General features: G+C 35.4%; 3 protein-coding genes across 3 annotated transcripts in view; all 3 read right to left on the reverse strand.

Annotated features, from left to right (window-relative positions):
* Nucleotides 1-19,396, reverse strand: part of LOC129792945 (beta-1,3-galactosyltransferase 5) — a 1,144,668-nt gene that overhangs the window by 673,597 nt on the left and 451,675 nt on the right. The window lies entirely within an intron of this gene.
* LOC129792980 (chymotrypsin-1-like) lies at nucleotides 17,308-18,146 on the reverse strand. The gene is made up of 2 exons (XM_055832487.1): nucleotides 18,070-18,146; nucleotides 17,308-18,008 (listed from the first exon to the last, which is right to left on the reverse strand). The coding sequence occupies exons 1-2, from the start codon at nucleotides 18,134-18,136 to the stop codon at nucleotides 17,344-17,346; spliced, it is 732 nt and encodes a 243-aa protein (XP_055688462.1). The 5' UTR covers nucleotides 18,137-18,146; the 3' UTR covers nucleotides 17,308-17,343.
* On the reverse strand, nucleotides 18,370-19,302 carry LOC129792977 (trypsin alpha-3-like). Its single transcript, XM_055832482.1, has 2 exons — nucleotides 19,220-19,302; nucleotides 18,370-19,142 (listed from the first exon to the last, which is right to left on the reverse strand). The coding sequence occupies exons 1-2, from the start codon at nucleotides 19,275-19,277 to the stop codon at nucleotides 18,406-18,408; spliced, it is 795 nt and encodes a 264-aa protein (XP_055688457.1). The 5' UTR covers nucleotides 19,278-19,302; the 3' UTR covers nucleotides 18,370-18,405.

Genomic DNA, 19,396 nt, shown 5'->3' on the forward strand with positions numbered 1-19,396 from the left:
GAGAAATAAAAAGAAGGAGCTTCATGGGCTGAATAAGTAAGTGGCCATAAATCTGTCTACCACTATCATGATAAGTTCATTTGAATACATAAATCACGATTGCGGATTTCAAACTTTCGGCCCCCTTATCCTGCCCCCACGTGCCCTCCATATAAGGGCGAAGTTAATTCAGTTGTGTAATTTTGCCGCCCTCCAGCACATTGAGCAATATGTTTAGAATGATACAAACATGTCACTTGAGGCAATTTTGTATCTTCACTTCCATGCCCTTTTCCTTGTCTTACTTCTTTCGTTTTTTTTTTCTTTTTGAATGTGTGATTTTTTTATGTCTTTTCGGGAGTTTTTCTCTCCCCGGGAGGAAGAGACTTTTCTCAGTCTGTGAGAACTTCCGGAAATTGCTCAAGTTGCACACGAAAGTTGAGTCGGAGTGTAAGGGGAGTGGAGTGATGGAGGAACACTCGAGAAAATTTATGGGATCACGCGGATTAGGCACAATTCTAAGGCTTCTAAAGGGGTTATATGAAACATTTATGGTTATTTGTAGTCTTATTTTATAAATCTTTGTCGTTTAACTTTTTGGCGTCTTTTTTATTTTGTTTCTTTACTACATTTTGTAAATTTCTCTTGAAAGGGTGTTTGTTGAACCACGAATTTATTCATACTTTATTTCAATAAATTAATATTTAGGCATATTTTGTTTTAGTTAAATTGATATAATTAGATATATCTTCGTAATTTGTTCTAATTTTAATCTAATAACATTGAACAGAGCAATGAATTGTGGAACTAAATTATTAAACTAAACATATTTTTCATTTCATTTAAATTATAATAAATTTTGCCACGTATAGGGGAAGCCTGGACTTAGTAGACTTGAATAATAAAAAAATATATTTTCGAGTTTTATAAAATTAAAAGAAGCTGAAGCTCTTCTTTCTTTTAAGCATTTTTGAGAATTCTTGTCTATTTTAGAGCTTTCCTTTAGCATTTGTAAGACTCATTTAACCCCAATCGCCCCTAATCAAAATAGTTCCTAATCGAAAAGAAAATAATGCGATTAACATTAAAAAAATTATGCTGCATTTAAATTCAATTCAATAATTCCATTAAAACAAATATTGACACAAAATATCAACCCCTTTATCAATAAAGTAAATAAATTTATTTAACAAATTATTATTAACAAAACATCATTAATGAGTGAAATTTTATGCTAAATCATAGTTATTCTGTTATTATAATTTTTTTAGATAAAGAGATGATGTTTAAATTTTTTTAAAAAAAAATTCTGCAAATTTCTGTTGAAAATCAATTAAAAATAAACTTTTTAATGCATTTTTGGGGCATTCGATATACAGAGAGAAATACTTTTCTTATGCAGACTTGGAAAAGTCTTTTAATTTTATATGAAACAAACTAGAAACATTGAATTTTCACAAATATAAATTAATTAATTTTTTTAATTAAAAATTCGTTGAGACGTTAAAAACATTAAAGAAAACATTTAGTTTGATTAATATCCTTTAAATAAAAAACTAAAGAATTAACATAGTGATAAAAGACTGAATGTTTCAATGTTTCTCTGTTTCATACATATGGTCGTGAAACTTCTTTTTTCTGTACTTTTTCATTTTCTTAAGTTTTTCTTTTTTTTTAATTAAATTTTTTATTCTTTCGAATTCGGAAAAAATAACCATCTAAACTTTCAAGTTTTCCAACCAACCCAAACTTGGTATGAGCACAAATTGATGTTGAAACATTTTTCATCGTGCTTCATCATACCAAGTTTGAGTCTGATCACAAAAATGAGTAATATCAATTGAGCCACAAGAGAAAGTATCTGTAGGACAATAATTAATATAAATTGGGTGATAAATTCACCTTTTATCAGATCATAAAGATTTTTTTCTCCGATTTAGTTCACCCTAATTATGTGATGAGGAGGAGGGGGTGGCAAATGATGCCGCGAGGGGGGTGCACACATAGTTGCTGATATTAAATGAGCTACAGCAGGTAAACAAATATTTGGGCATAAATCATGTTTACGGCGAGAAGATAAATTGAATTTAATCATGAAGAATGTGCCACACTTTGCGGGGGGATGCAATTATTTAGCCGTGTACTGTATGTTTGCTGAGGCTGGGTGCCAAAACTTTGCATTTATCAACTTTTCCCAGCGGTGCGCAGAGTGACTCGCACCCCTCTTGCTTCGTGCCAGATTATGTGGATGAATGATGTTCGCGTGTTCCTCGAGAGGGTTGAGAAGCGTGGGTGGATGGGCCTGGGTGAGGTGCGCGAGATACCTGGGAGACTTGGGGAGATGGTGGTTTGGTGGAAGCAATAATAGGGTTAAGGGTTAAGTGTTGCGGTATCACGGGTGTCGCAGACGAGAGCGCAAAAGAGATTACTTATCTAATGTCTGTGGCGCCCTAATGGAGGCTCCCATAACACCCCATGGGGCGAGGGAATGTTGTGCTACTTATGCTCCATTTGAGCTTTAGAAAACGCAGGACACAAATTCAGCCTCCCCACCCCCTCGATGCCGCAGTAGTAGTAGTAGCAGCTACACAACCCCCAAATACTATTCCACACCGTATGGGGGGTCCTCTCTAATCTCCCCAGGGACTCTATGCCAAGTTTTCCATCCCCCGTAAATCCTCGAATGGTTTTTGCAATGGAGGGGTGCACAAAATAGATATTTAGAGGAAATCTGGCATATATAAATTGATTTCTCCTGCAATCCCCTATTGACCATAGTCACCCCCCATGGGATTTCATATTGATCGCGTGGGCAACAACATACAATCCATTTTCATCCCTCAGTTGAATTTTATTAATATTGAGTTGGCATTTTGCAGTCCATGCAGTGGATTTTTGCATTGATTGACAATAACACAGTCCCATTGTAACCAACTTACCTCAAACATTTTCATCTCTAGAGCCACACAACAAATAAAATACACCCTATTTGGTAGTTTTTCCGCTCCATTTTCATGAGCCCCTTTTTTTCATTTTCAATTTGTTATTTTGCCTTTTCCTTTTTAATTCCATCACCATGGATGGATTTGCATTGCACCAATTGACTCTGCAGTAATGCTACCAAATAAAAATGAAAAGGAATGAAAGAGTTTTAACCCAACAACTCCCAACCCCTTCATCCCCTAGCAGTTAATCAGTGAAAGACCACTCCAGGGAGGTTTTTCCGACAAAAATGACCCCACAACCAAAACCACAGAGCACGTCCAGGACTGAAAAAAAAGAGTTGAAGGATGAAAGGAAAATGGATTTAAAAAAAAAGTGAACCACATTTAAACGTAAAGTGGCCGTAATGATGGCAATTGTGTTAATTTTCAGGAAAAGGATAAATTGCAATTTTCATCCAACACACATCTCCATTCGGGTGCAATTTGAGGCAACTTAAGAAAAACCACTTTTGAGTGCTAATTGACCTCAATCGTGTTAAAAGTACCAAATGGGGAACATTTTCACCACCAACGTGGCTGAAGAATTTGCTTGAAAATTCTCCATGAGAAAGAGTCTTCATTGCATTTTATTCATTATACAAAATGCCTTTTGTTGGAAGAAATTATGAAGGGAAATTTATTTAAAGGATGATGGTTACTGTCAATTGCAAAACGGGTTTTTCTACAAAATTTTCCATGAACATCCTTGGAGGAATTTCATTTGAATTTTCCTGTGGAATGGGAGTGAACCACAATAAACCAGACCTTATTATAGATTTTCTGTTGAATTTAATTTGAATTTTCAGTCAAATTCCTCATAAATTTTCTTGTGATTGTTTGGATATTCCTAGTAATTTCCACATGGATTGTCCTGTGAAAATCCTTTCAAATTTCCCTAAGAATTCTACAATTAAATAAAAAGTCTTTTTAATTCACTTAAAAATGTGGATTTAAAAATAAACTGAAATATTGGGGTAGATTCTGATAAAAAATTTTTCTTTTCAAAAAACTTAAAATTTTGTTGTAAGATTTTGACAGATGGAGTTTTTAAATCATTCTGTTGTCGTTCTATAAAAGAAAAAAAAAGAATTTTTTTTGTTCCAGAAAACAGTCAGAGAGAGATTTAAAGAGCATAGGAAAAGTAATTTTCATTTAAAAACAAAATTAAAGAAAAATAAAATGTCAAAATCTTTTAAGATTTTTCCCAGAATACCAAAAATCTTATAACTGATGAATTGTAAGAAAAAAAATAATAATGATTTTCCGGGTTTTTCGTCGGTTAAAAGGGGGGTTTCTCACGCAGAAAAACTCACGTTTTTCAGAGCTTTCGGCTCCGTTGGGAGCCTTCTTCAGTGGCTACAAAGAGAAGGAATTTATTTATAAACATTTTCTACAAAAATGTAAAATAAATTCCTTCTCTCCGTAATCATTGAAGAAGGCTCCGAACGGAGCTTAAAGCTCTGGATAACGTGAGTTTTTCTGGATGAGAAACCCCCATTTAACCGTCAAAAAACCCTGAAAATCCTTATTGTCGCCACATGTCGGAAAATTACTTCTTTGTAAGGAAAGAAAAGAAAAGATTTGTATAAGAATTAAACTCCATTCTTTATTCAATCTCCTGCATATTAGAATCAAAAGAATTTTATTTAAGAGATGGAATTTTTATTGAAAAATGCTTTGAAAATATAATTTCTTATCTAAAAGAATTTGTTAAAGGCATTTTTAGGGATAATCTGCTTTTCATTTGAAAAGAAAAGAAACATTTTGCAAGAAAGAATTCTTTACGTTGAAATTGATGGAAGAATCACATTTCACCATGACTCCAAAACACACCCCTTTCCCTCAATATCGGCATTCTCACATGCACACAGGGGGGTGAGTTGTGCTCTCACACGGGTAATAGTTGGTGGAATGTGCATCATTCGAATCGATTAGGGGATGCAATCGTCTCTGAAAGAGCTCCAAGTTGGAATTTCCATACCCATTGCCAGATGCTGTGCGATGCATCCCCCCTTTTTTGGGGGATGTGGAGGACCTGCCATTCAACATGCTTTTGATGTGGGGTGGTAGAATGGGGTAGAAGTGTGAATTTTTAATGCGGCTCCCAAATGGAAATTGTATCTTCAAACTGAATATAAATTTACCTACAGCGTCGTCACGATTTCCTATCCCCAGCAGTTTGCTATACCCAACCCCCGTGTCGCTTGTGTGGTGGCAACCACCCCAAAGTTGAATTTCTTTGAATTTCAAATGGAACACATTGGCTACAATGTATAGTATCGTTTTGGCTTCCTCCATCACACAAAATGTGGTCTTGTATTGAGGTCGTTTGTGGCTCCACAGCTACATTATTTCTTCATAGTATTTTCACTCTTACACCGAACAAATAATCTTGCATTGCGATCAACTATATGGTGAAGCATGCGTTCTCGCTGCGATGGGACTTATCAGGAGGAAAAGAAGAAGCAAAAAAAAAAACGAAATGTTTGCGGATAAGGAAGTGTGGATATGGGATATTTAGCACCCCCGAAGGTCGAGCAAGGGATGCTGTTGCGGATGGGATAAGAGGAGCTTTTTGTGGGAAAGCTTTTAGAAGGGAAGAGTGAAAGTTTCGGATTATTTAGAAAATCATTGAGAAAAAATATACAACATTGATAGCTGAGAGAGGGTGCATAGGGCAAAAAAAATACTGAGGCTATCTTAACATTTTCTTCTTAAGAGAAAAGAATCATCTAGCTAAGAGCCTACAAAGCTCTCTATACATAATGCTATACATAATTCTGAAAGCTGAGGTTTTGTTTATAGAGAAGAATGGGGCAATTATGCTCGAAAAAGAATATGTAGAGCATAAGAAAGAATATGTTTTGCTCTTTAAAAAAATTCAAAATTGAAAGAGCTAAAAAAACTACAAAATATTCGTAGAAATCCTGAATTTATTTAAATAACAAAATAAGATGAAAAAGCAAAGTTTTCCTGGCTGCTATATGGTAATTGCAAACCAATGGCAACACATGTCTTAACCAATCTGGTGAGTAAAAGTTATCTCTGATGCAAAAGAACGAGTGGAAGCTCACCTCACCTAGAGAGATGACTACTCAGGGGCGATGCGAGAGTCTTGGGGGAAGTTGAGAAGGCAAGTTAAGGATTTTCTGTCTTAATTTCACCAACAGGAAAATGCAACGAATCAAAAGGAGATGTTTCACAATGAGAATCTAATTTAATTTGTTTCACAGAGAGAAAATTTACTTACATGTTTGGGGAAAAAGAGTGGGGTGAGAGGTAACTTTTCTTGTAAGTTCAACATAGAGGTGGATTGTTGAGGGGTGTCAGGAGAATGGAAGTTTAAGTAACATGAAGCACAATTTGCATACCCTTCCAAGTTTCCTGTTCGCGCATTGTTATTTTGCAACATTTCCTATGATGGAGGAGATGCTCAACAGAGTTTCACAACTCCCCGACAAAAAGGAACCTCCTCCCCACGGCGGGAGAGGGGTGGCAAAATGCATTTAAAAAGTTTCCATTTAAGAAAAGTGAAAGAGCATATCTTTCCCATTGTGTACACTAAAAATGTTTTTAGAATAGAAATGGACAAGCAGTTGGATTGTGAATTTTCCTTAAGGTTTTCCCTCAAACTTCCCGCTGAATTTTCTTCATTTTAAACTTTTCCGTGAGAATTTATCTGCGGGGTGAGAAAATTCTTATTTTTTAGGGGAGAAATTTTCCTTTCCACAGTGATATTTCGAAGAAGGAAGAAATATTTCTTAAGCTTTTCCCATTTTTGATTTGGCTTTTGAAACTTTCAGAAACTCCCGTGTTGCTTTTCACAGAATCACTCACATAAATCAAAAGAAAATTAATACAGAAAATGAGGAGAAGAAAGAATTTCCCGCTGCTATTATTTTTCCCACAACTGTGAAAATAACAAACGAAGAAATTCTCAAATCTTTCGCAAATTATTCCCATACATACACCCATAACTTTCATGTGGGGGCCACTGTTGCGATAATTCCCCACTAAAAGTTATATAGCGACGAACGAATTATTGCACTTTAGTGCCATTTTGTGAAAATTGCAGCGCGTGTGTGGGATTTTCTTGACCATTTTCCTTCTCTCACTCCCTCTTTTTTTGCTCTTTTCTTTATCATGAATTTATGGGTGGATTATGTGGGGCAGTTTGGGGGCGGGGTGGGTGTCACACGTGCACATGTAGTGAATTTTGCAGCAGTAGGGAGAAAGTCTGCCAGAGATAATACTATATTAAATATTTTATGACGGCAAATATGAGTCTGGACGTGGTGGCCAAAATACAGAAGAGAAGCACTGTGTCGATTCATCATAAATGTGCCACTGTTTTTCCCATCAGCGTACGCACCATCCCTCCCTCTTCCCTAAAAGCACATTGGCGCAATGTTAGATGTATTGTCCACCCCATGAAGATATTAATATGTTTCGGGAGGAATGGACGTTCATATCGCCGTGTGGCATAAACTCACTATTTTTCGCAATTTTTATCAAAATAGTTATGGCCTAAAATGAGTTATGACCGGAATTTTTGGGGTGTCCAACGGAAGTTTATTAAATCGCTGATATTTAATAGGTTATGCTATATTTAGTAGTTTATTTTAGAAATGATTTATTAGACTTTTATAGGGAAAAATATAATTTTATCCAAATTAACTTTCAAACTTTTCCAAACTGAACCATTTTAGATTGAAGTTAATTGTTGATTTGATTTAAACAAAAAATTTTTTAATATAATTAAATCAAGATGGAAATTGTCTGAATAAAACAAATGCAATAAAATTGTTATAACAATCGATTGAAGCGAGAGATGTGTTAATCTTGGTGAAAAATGTAGAATTCTTTAATTTTTATTTATATATATAAAGCTCTAAAGTTTGCCGACAAGAAAAAAAAATCAACCCTTGTTTTAATTTTTTATTATTATTTCCAGTTTTCTTTTTTATCATTTTTCTTTTTTATACAAATCAAAAGACGAAGAAACTATTATTGCGTAAAAAAAAACTTTCCTGAAAATTCTGTGAGAAAATTCTTAGATATAAGGTGGGCCAAAAGTTAATGTCTGTGTTTGATCGTCTACATCTTTTGACTGAAAAGATGCGGAAAAAAAGCAAAATGTAGATGGCATGAATGTGCTGCATCACAAAAGCCAAAATTTTACACTTTTTTTCCAATTCTTAGAATAAAAGAATTGTAAAGAAAAGCCTAAATCTGTCGAATGAAACATTCGATTTTTTGGCGCTAATTTTAGTTGGATTTCAATCTTAAATTTATCAAGCCAATTTTGAACCGTAGTCTTTTTCTTGATTTCCCTCTGAATTAATTAAATTTCCCAGTGGTGTAAAAAGTGTCGGAAAATGAATCGCTTCACGTTGCAAGAGAGCTTGTTAACGCATTTTAGGTGCCAACGACATGGAAAAGCGCCGCTCAGCGGAAAAAAACAATGACGAAATATAAAACTATTTTTTGACATGTCCCGAATGTATGAGCACTTCCGCCTCGTCATTGAACGCGTTCTTTAAAATTAAAATTTGTGTGAATAAATGTATTGTAGTATTGAAGTGAATTTCATTTTTTTCATCCATTCGAACCGGATATAGCTTGAGGGCTGTATTAATTAATTAATTCCACTTTCCCACTGTATTATTTCGTGTGTATCGTGCAGATACCTTGAAGAGGTTCCACATCCCCCGTGAGACGCCGCCAAATGATTGTTCTACCCAATGTATCGTGCAGGAAAACGTGTTAAAATCAGTCTATGCGACATATGCGAAATGAGTTTCGATAGCCAGATTCCATGGACGTCCATTGCCGGATAGAAGGACCGTGGGTCGACTTATTAATCGTTTTGAAGCCAGTGGGACGGTGAATGATGCGCCAAAGAGTGGAATTGTGAAAATTGTGCGATAAAGCGTTCGCAACGACCCAAACACTTCCATTCGGAAGCGTGCTGCTCAATTGAGAACATCTAGAACAACCTTGCGCAGGGTTCTTCGCTATTAGAAGATGGTCCTGTACAAGGTACAGCAAACCCATCCACTTCGAAAGATATAAACGATCAAACACAGTCATTAACTTTTGGCCCACCTTGTATGTCCCAAATAAACTCCCCTTAAATTGAAATTTTATTAATTCCTTATTATCTAAATTAAATGATGAATATATTAAGGATTAGATTATTCCTACTTTTGTACTTATCAAGTTTTTTTGCTCTTTCCCTAAGCAACACTGAATATGAGAATTTGCATTGAAATAGAATTAAAATAATTAAAACTTGCCAATATTTATTTTATAGCCAGAGGGAAATTATAAAAACTCATGATTTTTTATTTGTTTGAGAGAGAAAAAGATATTAAATAGAATTGCAACCTCATTCAACAATAGCTAAACAAGACCAATTGCATAACTCCGACACAATCATGTTGGGTAGATTGGCAAATAGAAAATCCCAACATTCTATGGGATTAATGGGAAATATGTAGCAACATAAAAGAATATAGAAATGGGGGATGAGCGGCTGCTTTGAACATCGAAACTATTGTGTTTGAAACTTTATCTCATTTTTGTGTGTAAAATGGACTTTATAATTAGAAAGCCCTTCAGTGCCCCTAGCGGGATGAGTTAGGGGGTGTGAGGAGGAGATGTGTGGCTGCTCTGTGAGAGGAGAAAATGGCAGATTATTTGATGATATACATTTATACAAAGTTGTGAATGGAAATCCAATTAAAAATGTAATAAAATTTCCACTCTCACCGGATGAGTCGTGCCCTGGGTTTCCGGTCTTTTTCCCACCACACTGCAGATGGTTTTATTAATGTTTTTTTTTTTTATCTATGTGCAACCACAGAATACGATGATAGATACATTTTAGTAATTATTATTTCTCTGGCCACGAGAAAAATCTCCCATCCCCGTTTGTTTGAGGGTTGAGGTGTGTAGTACCCACAAACTGATGTAATTCCATCCTTTATTCCTCTAGATATCTGGGTATGCCATAAACCCACCCCTAACCATCGCATATGAAGGACATGATTACCCCTAAGCCATCGTATAAATCCACATACACTCCATTCCATCTATCCGATCTTGTTTCAGCACTGGCTGTGCATTGTTTGCACCCACCCCGAGTCCGTCTAAATAGGAGAAAAGAATAAATCAATCATAATCCTCATGAAAGTACAACAAATCATTTTCTTCATCCCCCCACACACACACTGCGCTTTCTCTCTCTCTCTCTCTCTCTCTCTCTCTCTTGCCACGAATTACGGGAGCTTTCGGAGCTTTCGTGTTTTGCGGATTTCCTTCAACAGCACTGTATTGTGCGGAGTCCTCTACATCCAATGTGATGAAGATATTGTCCTGAGTTTTTAGGTTCCTTGAGTTAGGATGTTTGAGGACTAACACAGATTTAAATCACTTTGGAATGATGAAGTTAAGAGCTGAGAATTATACTACATACATATTGGGTGGAGAAAATTCATATTTAAGCTGATTGACAGAGCAAGACTTTGACTGAAATACATTATTAAATTCAGCTTCAGTTTTCTTAATCCAAGCTTTAGTATTTTTTTTAACTAGGCCTAAATTTTCTTAAGCTAAAGGCCTCAGTTTTTCAAAATTTTCTGTGGAAATACTTAAAATGTGAAAATTATTGTAAGAGTTCAGAAAAATATTTTTTGATCTTTTAACATTTCCTTTAATTCATTTTATCCATAAATTTTCTCAAATTGTTTAACTAAAAAAATTAAAAAAAAAGTTCTCAAGAAAAAAGAAAGAAATTTTAAATTCCATTAAATACAATATCTGTGATTTTTTCCAGCAAGAGCAATAGCAAAATGTATTACAAAAAGACATTTTAAGAAAGAAAATTTCTCGTTGGAAAACATTTTAGTGTCATCAACTTTTCAATTTGCATTTCCCCGCAGTCTATCTCGTGCGGTATCACTCTTCCACTGTGAATGGTCAATTATATGTTTATGGTAGCGCCCTGTGGGAGTAATTCCGTATGGCGCTTGCGGGGAAAGTTGAGATTGTTGCGTGTTGGGCATAAATCAAATTATGAGCAAATACCCAACATTACATTCAATCTCGCAATGAGAGGATTTTCCATTTTGCTCTCATTCAATTTTCCTTTCTCGGTCCCTTAAAACATTCTTCTGCCCTTCACTGGATGCGGTTTTTTTTTCCTCTTTTCTCGTCTTTTTTCCTCCCAATATGTAATCTTCTTTGAGACAAAACACAAATATTTCCTGGTTTGTATGGTGGAAAAGAGGATAGCAGGAAAAATAGGGAAAACATATTGAAAATGTTTCATCGATTATAAATGAATATTAGGGGAGAATGTCCCTGAACTGAACCTTATACGCACTTGGCTGTAATTGTTTTCTTATGAAGAGTTAACTTTGTATTAAAAATTCTTCAATCAGAAGGAAAATTTTTTTTTTTTTGTTAATTATTTATGGTTTTCAAGAGCATGAATTTCGACTTACAGAAGCTTTCAAAGCTTCACAATTCACTTACACATATGATGTTTCGAGAGCTTAATTCCCTCCTTCATCAGGTGAGTAAAACTGTAAGGAAAACTTTTTTTATTAGTTACCTTTTTATCAAATACTTTTGCAATCAAGAAATGTTCTTTAATTTCCACATCAGCCCAAAGAAGTAATTTTAAAAATGCTTCAAAGGTAATAAAATTTTAACAAGGTCAGATTTGAGCCATTCTTTCCTAGAATATTAATTTTCATTCTCTGAATTTTTATTCTCCTTCTCTGAATTTCAATTTTTCTCCCACGTAAAAAAACACCGAAAAAATATATTTATTTCCTTAAGAATAAATTCAATGAATTTACAGATAAATGGACTTTTAATGCAACTGGTGGGCGTTAAAAAAAATATTTCCCTTTGAAATAAAATGTCAGCAGATGAATAAATTCCCATAAATCGTTTGAATTTCAAATCCATCCATTAATACCCTTTGCAAATGAACCTAAATTCAAATAAAAAATCACACCTTTGTCTGCTTTGAAGCCTTCATGAAGCATAAAACATACCCTTTGGAAATGCCTTGAAATTGATTGCTGGCTCATGGTGGTCATTAGCAGTGAATTATGCAACAATTATATCAGCTACTCAATGCGATTGCAAATTCCATTTATTGATTATGATCAAAATTGACGAAGTACAAGAAATTATCCACACAAAATGAACAGAAGGAAATTGTCCCCCAAGATATAGATTGATGAGGCACAAAAGCAGTTCAAATGCAAATGTCTGTAATTTTCACATGAACATTATGTCATACAGTGATTGCAGAAGGAAATCTCTGGGTGGTTCTCCACACCTCCCCCGCATTCCTTGATTCCTCAAAGTGGTACCAAATTGGTTTGCAATGTGTTGTAGAAACAATAAACTCGTCAGGGGAGTATGTTGTGAGAGAAATGGGAAGACGAGAAGTACATTCGATGCTTTCCCACCCAAGCAAGAGGGTTGGGGATGGTATTTAGGGATGGGTGTCTTGATTATTGAGTTGGGGGTGGGGGTGTAAGAAAACGACAATCATTGCATTCCCATATGATGCTCACATTCGCACGTTTTCTCCGTACAAGTAGCACATTGTCCACAAGGAATGAGCAAAACGGAAAAGGATCAATGAGGTAAATTTCATGTACGACAACTTGAGGAATTCCCGGATGCGCCTTTTTCCATCTCCCATCGAGAAAATTCTTCAATTCTTCCGTAAAAATTCCTTCTTCCAGCATACCTTCAGTGCTGTTCGAGATAAAATCAAGAAAATGTATCTTCTTCGTTGGAAATTTTCATTTATATAATTGCATAATATATCCATTCGATTAGCCCGAATAATCTGCATGAGAAGCAAAGAATGACATTCTTAAGCCTTTTTTTGCAAAATAGCCCCATTCAACCTATCTATTCTATATGTACAATTTCCACTTGAAAAAGCTCTGTACGAGCTTTACTTAAAACTTTTTGTTGTAGCAGTATGTTTGGGACAACAAACATTTAAGCTTTATACGAGGAATTTTCCGCCTTTCCCGAAGACTTTGTGTGTACTACAGTGTACCCCTCTCCCCCCACGTCGGAAAAGTCCTAAATATTCCATTCTCATGGTATAAATGGGTCGAATTGCTTCGATTGTAATACCATTGCTCGTATTTTCACTTGCAATTTACGAGGGATTTTCCCCCACCACATGCTGAATGTATTTATGTGAATGCTTTCAGTGGAATTCACGGGAAAATTTCACACTACAATGAACAAAATATAACTTTCAATTCCTTCAGCAAATAGTAGTCATGGTAGGTACAATTTTCTTGCATTTACTTGTGTAAAGTTTCACTCGTGTGTTACGTGAAAATTGTACATAGTTTTGTTTTATTTTAAATAGGTATTTATTTTTAATATTCTAGGCTTTCTTTTGATATATTACTAAAAACTGACTGGACTGTTGAAAATTTAAGAAAATACATCTGAACCAGCTTGACCCCAATGAACCTTAACGGAAAATAAAAAAATGGATTTTTTACAAGAAAAAATCCAGATATTTTCATTTCAAATTTTCAAAATTAATTAAATTAAAACCAATTTTGATGAATTTTAAACTGCATAAAGCTTATTTAGACTTAAGACTAAAGTCTCGAATTTCGCATATAGCCCTAGATGTTGCGCGCTGTGAAAAGTGCCATAGTGATGATGATGAATTTCTTCAGAAAATTCTAAATAAAATAAATTGACTTCGAACTACAAGTTTTCACATGGAAGAAATAGAAACCCCCAATCAGGACTTAAATCTCTTCTCACACCTACATATATGTATGAGGGGTTGTAAGTAACATAATCAGTCGCCGATAAACCTTTCTAGTTAACTATTAACAATATTCATAAATACCATTGCATGGTCTCTGCTACTAAATAGAGCTTTCACCCCCCAACATAATATGTAGAAGCTCTCTGTGCAGAAAATCCCGATAAATTCTCAACCCCGAGAGGTACTTGTGACGGTGGAGTTATTTGTCGCTTCTGGGCATTTCGCATTACAATTCCCCTTTTCTTGTGCGACACCCCATCAAGTCAAGTTGCCCCATATTGCCAAAAACCCCCAACTGGTCTGGATTACAAAGGATTAAATCGATATACAGAGAGAGGTCTTAAAGCAATTTCTGTGTGCCAACCCCGTAATTGCCTCATGACACACAATATTGTGTTTCTGCTCCGTGTAACATTTTATCTCACCATTTAAGGTGGTACCCTCCCCCCATACCCCACTGACCCCCATCGTGTCCAGGTGATTTTATCCAACCAGCTGTCTACCGTCGATTTTTCCCTTCCCCATTCCGGGGAAATATAATTAAACTCCCAGGACAAGTTCTCCCCACGCCACGACCCACCCCCTCATAAAGAGAGACCTTTTGTGGAGAGATGATGTGGCTAAATTAAAAGAAATTGCAGAGATTGCACCATAATAGGATGTTTCTGCTCAAAAGGAAATGCATTTTCTCGGAAATAAATACAATCAACCCCAAAGGGGAGCTTTTTGCAAATATGAAGCGTGTTCTATGTACAACAAAGCTCATTTTTGAAACTTTTTTCTAAACAAAATTTATAGAGAGAAAATTTTTCATTTTCAAGTATTTTTATGTAAAGTTCAACTTGAAAATTATTGATTTTTCATGTTTTGAAATAATGTTTACAAAATGAGGGAAAAATGATAAATATGTAAAGCTGCTTGCTAAGGTTTTCATCGTAAAGCTCAAGCAAAATGATTTGCAAAAATATTAAAATTTTTTAATATATATTTAATTTTTATTACAATTTCCAAATAAATAGAGAAAATCGCGGAAAAAATGCCATTTGTCTAGGAAAAGCTCCAAAAATTACATGAAAAGTCTCCGGACAAGGCTAAAATGAGATATTTTTGAAGGCAAAATTCAAATAAGCTATATCTCCGGCTGTGGTTAATCGATTTTCAAAAGTTTACCAGATTTGGAAAAGGAATTAAATTACTTATTCAGCGATACTTTATTCAGCAAAATCGGTTTACTAGCGGCCGAGATGCAAGAGGTCAAAGTGAAAATTTGTGAAATTTTGAAAAAAGTATTGTCCACCTAGGTTTACCAAAATAGCTGCCAAAAATTAACGGGTTGACTGATTTTCAAAAGTTTACCAGTTTTGGAAAGGTGAGAAATCTACCTTTCCAAAAATGGTAAATTTTTGAAAATCGATTAATCACAGCCGGAGATATAGCCATATGAATTTTGTCTTCAAAAATATCTTATTTTAGCCTTGCTTGGAAACCTTTCGCGGATAGTGTATATGTCAATAGAGTTTCTTTTATTTAGAACCCTTCCCACACTTCAACTCTTCTCAGATTACGTTTTTTTGAGCTTTTCCCAAAACTTCGACTTACTGTTTTCCTCATTTACCCTATAAAAATATTGTGCTGATCAAAATAAAATACTTAATTATTATTTTAATCGTATAAAAGCTTTTTTGACTAGATAATTAATTTTCAGATCAAAAAATGACTCTAATTAATCTGCTCAATGAATGATCCAGATGATAATTGAGATTGCAACGTCACCTCATCTGAAATAAATTAAATTTAATTTTTATTAATGAAAAAATCGACAGAACTCTTAATAAATCAACCTTCATATTGACCTTGATTTAGCAGATTCTCTAATGAATTAGAATTTTAATTATTTCTTTTAATGGGAACTTGTGTTAATTTTGCATTAGAGAAGCATCATGTGGACCCCCATGGGGAATGTCTCATTTGATCCTTGATGATTTCATGGCATTAAAAGGCGGTCCGTTGTCAATTTTCTGGTTCAGACAGCCACCCTCCTCCATCACATTTGGGAACAATTTATCCCAACGGGGGAGACGAAAGATTAATGGGGCACTCTCGCAATTTGCATTTAAGCAAAATACCCATCACTTGAGGTTAATGGTTAATTTTCTTTTAATTATATTGTGGCATGAGAAAGTTGATGAGTACAGCCTGCGGACCAGGGGCCAAAAATGTCTGTGTGTGTGGGAGGAAAGGGCTGCCATGGGAAATCAAGACACTTTCGTACATTCGTGTGCTTCAAATATAATTTAATTACGAGCAATTTGTCATAATCTGAAGGCGGTGCGTGCTCTTTTTCCACCCCCACCCCCCGCACGCTTATGCCATGCGGTAGCTCCAACCTCTGACACTGACGAATAAGTGTGGAGCGCCGTGCGCTAAAAGGGTCAGTGATGCTGAATAAACTCAAATTCACCTTGACTACACACCCTGCAATTTTGAGCATTAAAAATGTATTTAACTCGGCATCATCTCACCAAATTTATCCCCAAAAATTGCAAATTTTGTCGCGTGTTTCGCACATTTTCCAAAGCAGATTTTCACTTCCCAATTAGCAGCAGATTTTCATTCTGCGCGTATATATCCTCCACGTGAAATCACTTACAGCCACCCCCCCCCATCCCCATCTAATGGAAAAGTACATTTTTGTTGCACGAAAGTTGAAGATTGGATTTTTTTGGTACAACATTTGTGGGCTTTACCCCCGTAGAAGAGATGGAAATAATTCAATTCGGCGTAATTAAGTGAGTTTCAACACAAACTTTTAATTGATTGTTTTAATGAACGAATTTGACCCGAATCTCCTGCACGGATAAGGGCGTATTTTGGGATGTACGGGGGATGGAAAACTGTGAGAGATTGAATCTCATTGAACTGAATAACTATATTTGCATGAAATGACCTAAATTCTCGAAGCAATTTCCTGCAGATGGGATGAAAAAAAAAAAGAGGAGAAATCTGAAACTTTCCCATTTTATGCTTGGAAAATGAGTGGGTGGCGATAAATTATTTAATTGAGTTGTTAGCTGTTAATTAGTTAGGTACAGAATCTATCGAATCAACTATTAATTAATTAATTCGCCAACTAATTAATACGGAAAGATGGTTTCAATTGAATTCACACGAGTTTTTCAATTGAAAAATTTCAAATTAACAAAAATAATTTTAATTATCTTCAACAGTTTAACAGAAAATAATTTTAATAATTATTATTATATTTAAAATAAAAATTTTATTTTAATTTTTATGGGGTTTGCCCTTGGGTTTGCCCCTTTAAAAATATTTAAAAGTAAAATGAAAAGTCTAAATAGAAGAAAAAATTAAAATTTTTACTAGAAATAAAAAAATATTTTTTTTTTAATTAAAAACTGTTCGTGCAAACGCCCGATATTTTCCCGCGAATACAAAAAAAAAAACTTTCATAATTTCTGCTCAAATATGTATTATTTTATTCTTGGCTTGATTTTCACTGTTTGCTCACTCTGATCCTTACTGAATAACCGCTTGAATCCAATCGTGGAATTCTGACAATCTGATAAAGGAATCTATAAATTCAGGACTTGGGATACTCCAGAACAGGATACCAGCAGCTGTATTCCCAACCATCAGTATACTACCCGGCAGTATGAAACCATGATCACCTTCGTCAATTCTCATTGCGCAGATATTTGAATCCAAGACAGAATCAGGCATTCCAACGGCTTCAATGCACTCCGAATTGGTTAAAGTCGAAGAAAACACCCAACGCACAGAAGTCCCGGTAAAACCAACTGTTACTGCAGACACTCCTCCTGGAACTTCTTCCTTTCCAATTGGTAAAGGTTGAATGAAGTCATTGAAGACAATTTGATCCCTTGTTCGAATAAGGCCAATATCGTTGATGCGCGTTGTTGGTTCGTAAAATGGGTAAGTGATCAGAGTATCAGCCAATATTTCAGTAGTTCCACCGGGTTGACCATGTCCAATGAAAACGCTCGTACTTTCAGGTGTTGCTTCTGCTAGACAGTGTGCTGCTGAGAGAACCCATCGATCAGACACAATAGTGCCTGAGCAAACGCGAGCAATAATTATTCCTCTAAGTCTCATACTAAGAGTCGTCACAAAAGGAAACTGAGCTGTTGTTGTAGTGTCCACTAAGTTGTTTCCATCAGGATCTGAAGAAAGAAAAGAAAAATATTATCCTCTTCGTATTTCTTAGTTTCAATAGTTTCCTACCTTTTCCTAGAACAAAGCCTAGAAGTCCTGATGCAAAAATAATACAGAACAAAATTAAACGAAGCATTGTAGAGCAACCAAACAGTACTGATCATTACTGGTCAATTTCTTTGCACTTTTATACGAAAACTCCAGCGGAAAGAAAAGATATAAATTTCAGAAGCTTCAAGACATCTTATCAATAACTTCTGAGAATTTCACAGACTTTTAAATACTCTCGATTTTTTTAATCTGTTGAGAATCATTTCTTGGAAAATTTGAGATAACGATGCATAAGACAAAACAAAAATCTATTTTTAAAATTTTTATTTATCAATTCTTATCAAGGGCATTGGCTTAACAAGTATGTGAAAGAATCCATTCACGATGGGAGGATATACGAGAAAAGACTTCTGGAAAGCCTGAAGCACATCCTCCAGGACTCCATGAATACGTCCCAATGGCGTTGTTTCCAATAATAAGTGCTGATCCGAGATTACCTCTACACATACCCCGACCAACGTGAGTGATTGCACAAATGTTATTGTTGAAGATTGGCATGGATGGCATTTGCCACTCACACTCTTGATTGCCAATAGTCATCATAGGCTGCCATTGGAGGATGCTTATTAAAGGGCCAGTAGAAGCTGTAGCTCCCCATGCAGCAAAGGTAGCTTGATAGCCAGAACCAATAAATGTAGATCCAAGTTCTAAGGGCTGAACCAAATTACTAAATGTTATAGAATCACGTGTTTGAAGAAGAGAAATATCATTCATCATTCCTATGTTTATATAGTCAGGATGGTTGATTATGTTGGAAGTGAAGACATTTGTACCACCATTACTCAGTTGGAGTGCTCCAACAATTATCCACGTATCGTCTGGTGTGCGATTTACAGTGCAGAGAGCTGATGAAACAACCCAGCGATTGTTGATGATGAAGCCACCACAAACGTGTACATTTGCAGTGTTTCTCACGGAAGCTACATGAGGAAATTGTCCAGCAAAAGCCGCCTGACCACCAATCATGAAATTCTGCGAATCCTCTACCCAAGATGGGACGTTCTTTTGCACATCATCTTCAACTTCAAGGCCTATAGGGAAAATGAAGGTTTAGATCTATAATCTAGTAAGTCAGTTCTACTTATACACTTAATGTTTCTATACTCACTTCTGGAGATGACTCCAATAACGCAGAAAAGACCAATAAGGCAGATCTGCCGAAACATTTTTAAGCTTTCAAACTTTTGAAATCGACTAACTGGAGGAAATGAAAAACATTGTGTTTTTATACCTGCAAAATCAGTTTTGAGTAATCTTATCTTATGACTTTCTTATCGAATGATTT

This window comes from Lutzomyia longipalpis, chromosome 3 (genome assembly GCF_024334085.1).
Source record: "Lutzomyia longipalpis isolate SR_M1_2022 chromosome 3, ASM2433408v1".
NCBI classification, from domain to species: domain Eukaryota; kingdom Metazoa; phylum Arthropoda; class Insecta; order Diptera; family Psychodidae; genus Lutzomyia; species Lutzomyia longipalpis.

What these genes read in the sequence shown, in the direction of transcription:
- LOC129792980 (XM_055832487.1), bottom strand. Translation starts at nt 18,136, where the DNA reads ATGCTTCGTTTAATTTTGTTCTGTATTATTTTTGCATCAGGACTTCTA. An exon ending in AGGCTTTGTTCTAGGAAAAG is followed by an intron (nt 18,009 to 18,069) that starts GTAGGAAACTAT and finishes TTCTTTCTTCAG; the next exon opens with ATCCTGATGGAAACAACTTA.
- LOC129792977 (XM_055832482.1), bottom strand. Translation starts at nt 19,277, where the DNA reads ATGTTTCGGCAGATCTGCCTTATTGGTCTTTTCTGCGTTATTGGAGTC. An exon ending in TATTGGAGTCATCTCCAGAA is followed by an intron (nt 19,143 to 19,219) that starts GTGAGTATAGAA and finishes TTTTCCCTATAG; the next exon opens with GCCTTGAAGTTGAAGATGAT.